This window comes from Anopheles aquasalis, chromosome 2 (genome assembly GCF_943734665.1).
Source record: "Anopheles aquasalis chromosome 2, idAnoAquaMG_Q_19, whole genome shotgun sequence".
Lineage (NCBI taxonomy): Eukaryota > Metazoa > Arthropoda > Insecta > Diptera > Culicidae > Anopheles > Anopheles aquasalis.
The window spans coordinates 29,435,001-29,445,000 of record NC_064877.1 but is presented as its reverse complement, the minus strand read 5'-3'; the positions used below and the strand labels follow the sequence as shown (position 1 = coordinate 29,445,000).

General features: G+C 49.0%; 1 protein-coding gene across 1 annotated transcript in view; it reads left to right on the top strand.

Moving 5' to 3' along the window:
- LOC126569246 (acetylcholine receptor subunit beta-like 2) overlaps window positions 1–10,000 on the top strand; it is a 22,196-nt gene that overhangs the window by 4,749 nt on the left and 7,447 nt on the right. The window contains exons 7-8 of the mRNA XM_050226215.1: window positions 1,464–1,543; window positions 1,988–2,097. Coding sequence (XP_050082172.1) covers window positions 1,464–1,543; window positions 1,988–2,097 — 190 coding nt within the window. The remainder of the gene's footprint in view (window positions 1–1,463; window positions 1,544–1,987; window positions 2,098–10,000) is intronic.

Genomic DNA, 10,000 nt, shown 5'->3' with positions numbered 1-10,000 from the left:
ATCACGCAGCTACATATGGGCAGATGGGAACCATAAAAAGTAACTTTTCGCAGACGCAGAAATTTGATGCCATGGATGAAGTTTTTAATCAATCTTCCACAAAATAGAACCAAATATTCTTCATAAGTTACTGTTTAATATGACGTACACTTGAAAGAATAAAGTTGAATGGTTGCGTCACAAAAAATCTTCAAAAATGATCCTTGTTTTGGTAACAAATAACCGAAGCCCCCCCTTAAAGCGAGGTTCATGTTTGATGTTACTAAAAGCATACGAGTGTCCGGGATAATGAAGAAATTGTATATGTTTTGTAGTAAGAAGCTTGTCAAGTTATTAATGTAGTTGCATGTTTAACAATAATCCGAGTACTATAGGCATTTGCATGTGCCGCTCGTGTAGTCCGAAGGCTCCGTCGTTGTCTGGTTGTTCCCGGTAGCATTTAGGTTGTTTCTGCTGCTGCACTTTGCATGCTCGGCACCGCATACAACCCATCAGAGCAACTTTCACGTTATTGAATCCAAAACGAGACGGCGAGCGACGTGGCCGGTGATCGATGCTGGTTAGTTAGATTTTATCCTGTTGCACTTTGCTAAACTCGTTAGTCTGCCATGTTCGATCAACACCGGACGACGATGACTACCTTCTTCCAGGACTGCAAGGAACAACATTTACGGACCGTGGAAAGTTTGCTGCACAACCGGTGATCGGTGTTCCATTGGTCCCCTGGGGGTGTGGGAGGTGGACGCCTGGTGGTGCGAGTTGGAGAAATTTATCATTTTATTATTATTAAATTCATTAGCTCCTGTCCAGCTTGGTTGACTGGCAAAGGGAGAGTGGGCACGCGCACCCTATGTACTCAACCTACGTTGCAGGATGAAAGTCCACGTCAGGGACAGGGATCACCGTTTGTTTGTTGTTTTGTTGTGCGGCGAATCGCATCTCCTAAGTTGTGGACAAGGGTTACGTTCGGGGTCGAATCGGCGGCGGTGGGGGACGGGGAAAGATAAATGGCTCGATAGCAGGACACGGGACTGGCTGACTCAGTGTGTGAATGTGTGCTGCGGAGGAAGATGCTGCAAAGATGTACAATAGCTGATACACCGTCGATGGGGACGAGGACGATGTGGTTGGTCCACCTGCTGCTCGTTCGTTCGTCCTGGACGACGGAAGGGACTTTGTTTGCTTTAGTCCGGACGTGCCGGGCACCAATTCCCAATCGCTTGGATGACCCGTTCGCCTGACGTTGCGAAAGGAGAATCCCGACGCAGATCGAGTAGGCCCTGGTCCACTCTGGGACGTTCCGTCAGCCAGCTAGCCAGCCTTGGCCTACTCGAATGAATTAATGACAAACCCATTCCCCACGCACGAGACCGAACCATCATCAGCATCATCATCATCATCATCATCCGTGGCTCACAATTCATGTTTTTGTCTCTTCTCTCTCTCTCTCTGTCTTCCCACAGTGTGAGCGATTTTCCGGGCGAGTTCAAGGAGGGCGGTGACAGTTTCGATAATATAGGAGTTAATCTATCGCACGGTTCAGGTAAGCCTCCCTTCCAGTAGGACCCCGGACCGATTAGAAAAGGCCTCCGGACGAACCTTTGCCGGGGCACCGGACCAACTCACCGGAGGACTGTGCGACGACGACGTGCGTTCCGCTCGAATGCGAGCCGTCCTCGCCGAACCGACGGTCGCTCCGCACGCTCGGATATGATAATTTATAATTAAATTTTGATTTATTTTACGACCAGCCTCGGAGTGACCCGCAAGAGCCCAGCGCTTCTTTGGGCTAGGAAAATGGTTTCTAAAATTGTTTTCTTCCTTTCTCTCGCTCCCTTTTTTGTCTGTGTCTGGTTTACCACCAACATGGTGACCAAATGGATGCCGGAACGCTACCATCCCAACCGGAACGTCGCGGATGGCGACCGTCATTGTCACGAACCCCCGGGGTCCTGCTGCGGACCTTAACAAAACAAAAAAAAAACAGTGGAGGCGGAGAATGTCATACCGAAGCAATTATCACCGGAGGTACTGTCGGCGATACAGGCGGTAAGATTTATCGCCCAGCACATCAAGGATGCTGATAAGGATAATGAGGTAAGTCTCGTACGCGTGCCGCTCTTTCCGCTTCGCTGATGCGTTTCTGATAAAACACTTGTTTGCACCCCCCGGAAGGTGTCCCCCTTTTCTTTTGAGAGGGTGTGGCTAAAAGGAGGTCACTCACTAGCGACCTTTAGGTAGTCTTCAAACCAGGGACACCCGTACAGACACCTGGTGGAAGAGGAACAAGAAGAAAAATAAACGATGGTTAGCTATCGTGGTTCACGGTATCGTAATTTATCGCTTCCGCCTCTCGTGCGCGTGAGAAGTGATTTATGGGTATGGTAATTGAAGATTTACTAGATTTGGGTAAAGTAGAGGAAAAAACAAGGGAAATAGGACGTGAGCTCTCAATTTGGTTCCGCTAATCTACATTACTACGAACGATTAACTCGGGAAGCCCTCAGTGGAGCCCTCAGTTCCGGGCAACTAAAAATGGGATCTGATTTATTGCCCAATCCCCGGGTTGCCATTAATCCAATTGGCTTCCCCCGCTTCTCATCATTTGCATCTTGGGAGTGATTACTTCGAGCGCCAGTCGTAACGTGGTGCGTTAGTATTAGCTATCCAACCATCCAGCCAGCCAGCCAGCCATCGTTAGCTAACCAAACGACCAACGTACTTGTTCAAACACACGCTACATAGACGCCGCTCCGGAGAGGCTTTTCCGCTGAGATTCCGAGAATACGCGGTGTTGTGTTTTGTGAATAGCTTCTGCTTCAGCTCCAGGAATTGAACTTTATAAACCACGACACCATGGGAACACATATGCAGGGCGGGGGCAGATGGTGTCGCGAAACTCGATATCGATTCGCTGGATTATGATCCTTGCTTGCAGCTTACCGCGCTCGTACCCTTAGGAGCCCATTCACCGCTAAAAGCAGCTCGTGGGCTACATTAATTAATATCTCGTTCAATTCTGCCGCTCGAACGTAATCCATTATGCTGATCACAGACAAATGGATTAATTGCGTTATGGATGCAGCGTGATTCACCTGATTTAACAGGTAGACCTGACGGTTGAGGGGACCGGAGGGGGTGCTGGCATTAGTTTACCGAGGGAGAGCGAGAGATACAAACATATCCGTTTCTACTTTCGCTGCCACCGTTGTGTTGTTGCAGTTGAGGTGGTTGAGAATTGCTTCTAATGCTACTGCGGGCTGTGTTTGCTCGGTAGACTCCTACTTGAGTGGCTTTTGTTCACTTTCTTCTTCAATTACGATGCACCTGATGATAGGGAAAACGGTATGTGTCATAAACATATCTACCTCTGATGTCGACCAGCTTCCGGACAGGTTCGTTTGATGGCAAGTGCGTAGTGCATTCGAGTGCACGAGTATGATCAAAGCAAAGAATGGCTCCTTCTAAAGCTTTTGATGCTACGGCATGGGTTGAACCGATTGACAGCAGTTTACTCTGGTTGATTGAAGGGGCTGGACAGCGTAATGTTTGTATTTTTTTTTTCATCGCTTACAACCTTGTACGATGGAAATCTGTTTTTACGGACCGCTTCTAGTAGTTGAGATTACACCGCACTGCTCCAGAAGTTTTAGGAAAACATTTTAACGGGATAGAATGACCGAAAGGAGCTTACACAAACATGTTGGCTTCACTGTAATGGCTTTAGAAATTGGCTAACTTTTAGAGAAAAGCCATTAAACATGTAAAACGTTACTAGATAAGAGCGAAAGTGAGGCACATATAGACAGAGATAATACGACAGCGAGAGAGAGAGAGATGTCGAGAGAAGGTGTTGCAAATGCTTAAGCAGTGCACCATGTTATCATCGCTTGTAACAACCCGTTACCAACCATGTTGCTCCTGCTGCTGCTGCCACTGCTGCTGGTTCCGGAAGTGAATGTTTAAATTTTTACTTAGTCAGAACAACGACGCCGGCACGAAAGTTGCTCCGTTTGGCGAATGCGTTGCAGCTGCTGCACCGAACACCGAACAATGTTTAGAAGCGTTTCTAATCTCTGCACTTCCTAGCCTCTCTCTCTCTCTCTTTCCCTTTCGTATACACCCAAACTTTCTCGCTACCAAACACACGCTCTGGTGTGGCATTTTATGAGATCAAATTCAAACATATACACTGGTTGGTTTAGCCTGGGAAAACGGTTCAACGCTACAGCATCACCAGCAGCACATCGGTTGATTATGCTCTGGAACACATTTCGGAGCTCTGTTCGTTTCGTTGTGGCACTGCTGCTGCTGCTGCACCGGATGGTGTGAGGTGGAGAGCGATGCTAATGCATTGGGTCCGTTACGACGAAGCCGGTTTGTGACCCCTTTGGAACATATCCTGGCTCGCTACTGCAGGCAACATACTCAATGCACATGTGAATTTCTGTTGGGAAACCCAGCATCTAGTTAGCCGCCTTCGAGATGGCGAACAGCGTGAGTGAGGGCGCCTCCATTCGTTGTACTAAAACTGTGAATGACTGGGCGTCTCCATTGTGCTAAAGTTGGTTCCAGGGGTTCGAAAGACGAAACTGGGAATCACTTTTGCGCACCACTTAATTGCCAATTAAAACCACAAACACCGCGCAACGTACGCTTGCGATGTCGACAGGCAAACAAACGTTTCCCTAACAAGAGAGTGGAGTGAGGGTTGGTGGATGAAAGACTCGCGAAATCAATTTGTTGATCGGAAGCAGTAACAGGGCCCCCCGCCCCCCGTCATCCTTTCCCTCTTTCCCTTTCGGGGTTGTGCGCAAAGTACAAACTGAAGGCTAAGTAGCTTTCGGCATCCCTCCATCCCCTGATCCCTCCCCAACCTCCCCCCGCGTCCCGGGTGGAAAACCGCTTTGCTTGCACAGTAATGGCTTTGCTCCATTTTGCCGTTGGCAGCCCTTTTCGGGGTTTTCGGTGATTCCCAGCCCACTACCACCACCACATGTGTACTGCGTGCCCTTCACTCCCTGCCCTACCCTGTCCGGGAGGCACCAAAAAGCATACCATTCCCGTTACAACCGTCTCGAGCTGACCTCGAATCGATGGTCCACTCTGAAACCATCATCATCTCATGCCACCGTACCCGAGTCCGAGCTTAGCATCCCCTCCTCGGGATGAGGGAAGAATTTAAAATAACATTATAAGAAAATGATGTAATCGAGCACGAGTCAACGGGGTGGGGGCTGGGGGCAGGGACTGGCCCTTCGTCGTAGCTGCCTCCTCTACTCCCGGGAGGGGAGTCAGCAAACATAAACACCACACACCAGTGACAAGTGCCTCGACGACGACGATGACGACGACGTGTGTTCGCTCAACACACATGCACACACGTGTGCACACAACCAATACAAGACACGAGAGAAGCATTTACTGAGGGCAGTAGCAACATCAACGGCCACCATACGAACAGCCCAACAGCTGAGCTCAGCACGTTACCCGGTCGGCCGGCCAGCCATCAAGCCAGGGGCCTTGGAAGTCGTTTCTTGGGATGCTCTGCATGTGTATGTGCACGTTTCGTGTGCCTTAAAACCAAAATCTGAACGTTTCATGCGCTACGCCCGCTCCCCCCAAAGGGGTGTTTTCACGAGAGTTTTGCACGAGATGCCATCCACCCCAAAAAGGATGCCAGCAGCCAGCGACTTGCTGATGCCATTCCACCATCCCTTCACAGCAGGCTGTGAGCGGTGCTGGCACAGGGTGGTTCTGCGGTTGGATTCGTTTGTTTCGAGAGAAAATTGTTGCATTTTGGGCAATTGAGCTCGCTATCGCTTGCGATTCGGTTTGGAAAACGGAATATAGAACCATCGTGCGAGGTGCTTCGCGATCGCGTTGTGAGTAAGCGCGAACACCCTGTGTTTGGTTGATGCTGTGGGCACGTTTCTACGTCGCCACCGCTCGCTCGCCCACCCTTTTCCTCCACACGAAACCTTGGGAACACATTCGCTCTCACATAAGGCGAAAAATGTTGGATGAAATTCCTTTGATGTTGCCTCGCCTCGACGCCATGCCGTGTCCGCGACAAACACGGGCAGGCAGTGTGTCAGCACTGTCAGAAGGATGTCCGTGGCCATGGTGAAGGTGAAGCCGAGACGATGGCATAGTTGGTAACATGCTCGAGGCTGTTTATTTGTTTGCCCGGTTATTTTTGTTGCTCCAGCAAACCCCGCACTACCGCGCCGTTTCAGCTGCTTTGCTCCTTCCCACTAGTGCCGGCCATGGTGATTGCCCACATTGGCAACTCGGTCGGTTCGCACGGACTGGCACTGGCCGGAGCTCATCAGCTCACCGGGCACACGAGTGTATTTTGATTTGATTTACCTGATGGAGCGTGATGCAATGGGTGAAACAAGAAACAAAAGAATGAGACGAAACGAAATACACAATTTCATGCAAGTGGCCAACGAAATGAAACGGTCTGGTTGGAATTTGCCATGGAATTCATTCGTGGTACAACAACAACAGACGTCGCCGTAGAGTGAGAGCCGGAACAAGCCCCGTTGGCATCGAAGGAAGCATCAACCGGCAGCAAAACTGTGGGAACTGTTGGGTGCTCCCTTCTTTTCGGTAATCTTCCCCCGGGAATGATGCCGAGATGAACCGAAAAATCCCTCCCACACCGCAGGAGAAGAGACGGCATTCATTGTCGGCCATTAAGGGGGCCGGGGCGCGGAAGATTGTAAAAGCGATAGGGAAACGCATAAACTACCGCATCCGCGGGGTTGCATTCCCTTCCTTCTAGGGCTCGGGACCTGTTGATGACTGCAAGCAGCAGCAGCAGCAGCATCTCTCGACTCCAACGTTCTCGTCTCAGAACATCTCCTGGAACCGCCGCCCAGTGCCATGGCCAGCGCGAGATCCAGAACGAGATGATGCAAAGCCACGCAAGAGGAAGGCAGCAATTTGATGTTGGCCACCCTACTGGCATCCTTTCCACTTCCTCTTCTCTCTCTCTCTCTCTCTCTCTATCTCTCTGCGAGTGCGAAGCGTTTCATCCTGATCCGGGATACGGGAGCGAAAGGGCACTTGGCCTTTTTCTTTTCCCTTTGCCCTTCTCTCTCTCTCTCTCTCTCTCTCTCTCTCTCTCTCTCTCTCTCTACTTGTCTTCGTCACGTCTTCGTTCCCGGGGTCATGATGCTCAGCCAGCCACGTTATGTGGTGGGGGCAAAACAAGGGGGCCGTAGCTTTGGGATGTCTTCGAGAGAACGTGGCTTGAAACGCATTAAAATGCGTTCCAGCACAAAATGGCCTCGAGCACTGTTACTTTGGCGCTGTTGCTGCTGCTGCTGTTGCTCATGGTGGTGGTGGTGATGCTGTTGGAAGTTGTAAGAATTTCCACATTTCTTCTTCACCCACTCCACGCTTTTCCCACTACGCGCCTTCTCGCACCGCCTCGAGGGCATCTGTGGCTACACGCTTTCACTTCACAGCCACGCGCATGAAGCAAAGGAGTTGAATGTTATGCCGGGCCTCCCCCCCGGGGTGTTGGAGAGGTTGCGCGAAAGCTCCCTCTTCCTCACGCTTTCCCGTCCACTAGGAAGAATGGGGGGAAACCCCATTTTCCGTTCGCGCACATCGCACGCAAAACCATCACCGTAATCGTAAAGAACATCCATTTTCACGGGACTCAATATCCTGGAATATCGGACGGCGGTCTGTGCGGTTCGGTTCGGTTTGGCACACAACGGTGGCCCCACATCATCGGTGGCGGTGGCCAAAGGCTAAAAAAGGGCAGTGCAAACAGAGCGAGGGTGAAATGTGCTGGAATATGAGTTTTTAAAAGATATCAGACAAATAATGGAACGGTACGGTACGGTGCCGGCTGGCAAGATGGTGTGGTAAATGGTGAAAATGATTCCGTTCTTTGCGCCATATCAGCAGCGAGCGCGGGAACCGCTAGTGTCAGCAGTTGCCCACCAGTGGCTGAGACTTTAAAGTCATTCCCTGGCCTTTAGTTTTCGGTGGCCGTTTGGGCCGTGGTGAATCGATTAAAGCTTCAGCTCGAACCAACCACTAGCGACCACTGTCAGCAGCACTTTCGAGCTCGAGCTCGGGCCCCTTTGGTATAATTAAGGGGGAGAAATGAAAATATTTGCCTTTGCCCCTTACCGACATCCAGGAATGGGCCGTGCCGTGGTTTTAGAATGGCCTTGAATTGCTCTGGCGTGGTTTCGTGGACGGCCTTTTCGACCTGCCCGAGGGTGGAGGTGGGAACGGTACGGACCAATTTGTCGAGCGCTGGTCGTTAGGTGTCGTTAAGTGTGCGCGAACCGGAAATCGTAAAGCGATCAGCGAAAGGGGCCATCGACGCCGTCGACGACCTTTGGCCACCCAGCCATCCCATCGATGTAACGCGATAAAGCAAATGATGATGCGTCCGGTCAGGTTAGGTTCGGTTCGCTTTAGCGGAACTCGGTTAGCGTCGAAAGCTGGGTTGCGTTTGCAAACACACCGTTAACCTTAGGCTAGTTGGTGGTTCCGCGGTTCCGCAAAATGGCATGGTCGGTCACTTGGTGTTGTGTTTTTGTGGAAGGGAATATCGAAACAACGAACGAACGAACGAACGAATGGGAGAGATTTCGAGGAATTTATTTGAACTTTTGGTTATTACGGTAATTACTTGCTTTCGGGGGAATTGTATCGTTACGCTGGGGGGGAAACCGACCACATTTTGCGCACGGACAGACGTGCAACAGAAGGTTTGCGCTTTTTAGGCTGTCGTCGAGTCGTGGTGCCCGGGGGGGGGGGGGGGGGGGGGGGGGGAACGTTCAAAACGTTCTCGCTTTAGCTCGCTTCGCTTCACTGCAATTGATGAGGAGTGTAGCGTGAGAGAGAGAGTAGATTTACATTCTTGAAAATGTAATTAAAGCTCTGAAACAATGTAACAGTGGTGGTGTGTTAATTTATTTTAAGATACTTCAATTGAGTAGGTTTTGAGATTTGCTTTTTGCTTTCTATAGACAGTTAGTTACGAAAGAAAAAAAGATTAATGGAACACCATTCAACATGTTCGTAGCGGATGTCCATTCACAGATTGCTTTCTGTTCGGCTGACTTCCTTAGTGAAAGTAATAATACTTCTGTGTATTATTATGCGGATCAAGCGTTTCTATCTAATTGTGGAATTATTGCTGATTTAATTTGCTATAGACAATTGCGATGTGTTGGAAGCGATGATTGATGTTTGATGGCATAGGAAAGAGAAAAGCACAAAAAGAGAAGAGCATATTTTGGTTTTGCTCAACGTTTCTGTCTGGTTTCTATTCTTATTTTATAAGAAGATTTTTTACATTTTTTAACTTTAATCATTTTATTTTATTATGTAAAATTGATTTCATGATGAAAAAAGTTATTTATCTGTCGAAGAATCAAACAAAATTAAATTTCAACAAACTAGTGATAGTATTTCTCGGCATTATGTTCTATGATCTAGGAGTTCTCCGAATGTCGATAGGGGTTTATAACTTTGTGGCGACCATTTCAGTCGAAGTGAAAACATCATGCCTTTTTGTTTGTAATTATTTTCCAGTTACAGTTTCAACGACAATTTCTTCTTCCGCGATCTCCGGTCATTATGCTATGGAGCCAGATTTCCTACAGCGTACCGACGGCAATAACAAACCATTTCATTTTCTCCGCCGTGTTTTCTGTTCGGTTGAATCTGTTTACCCTTGAGGTAGCCTGTTACTGTTTCGCCATTTTGCTGGGCGTCGCTTCTAGCTACACAACTCAAACAAGGAATCATCCGAGTAGGCAGCATGGTTCTAGGATTTCTTTGTTTTATTAATGTGTTATCGTGCGCTTGGTCATGTTGACCTTTCTAATAACCGGCCATTTCTGGCAAAAATCGAACAATAAATTATGTTCATGGTTGATCAGTAGAAAGATCCAATCTCACGAATTATTTCGAGGTATTTGGCTGCCAAGTTGCTGTTCCACTACCAGGTCAG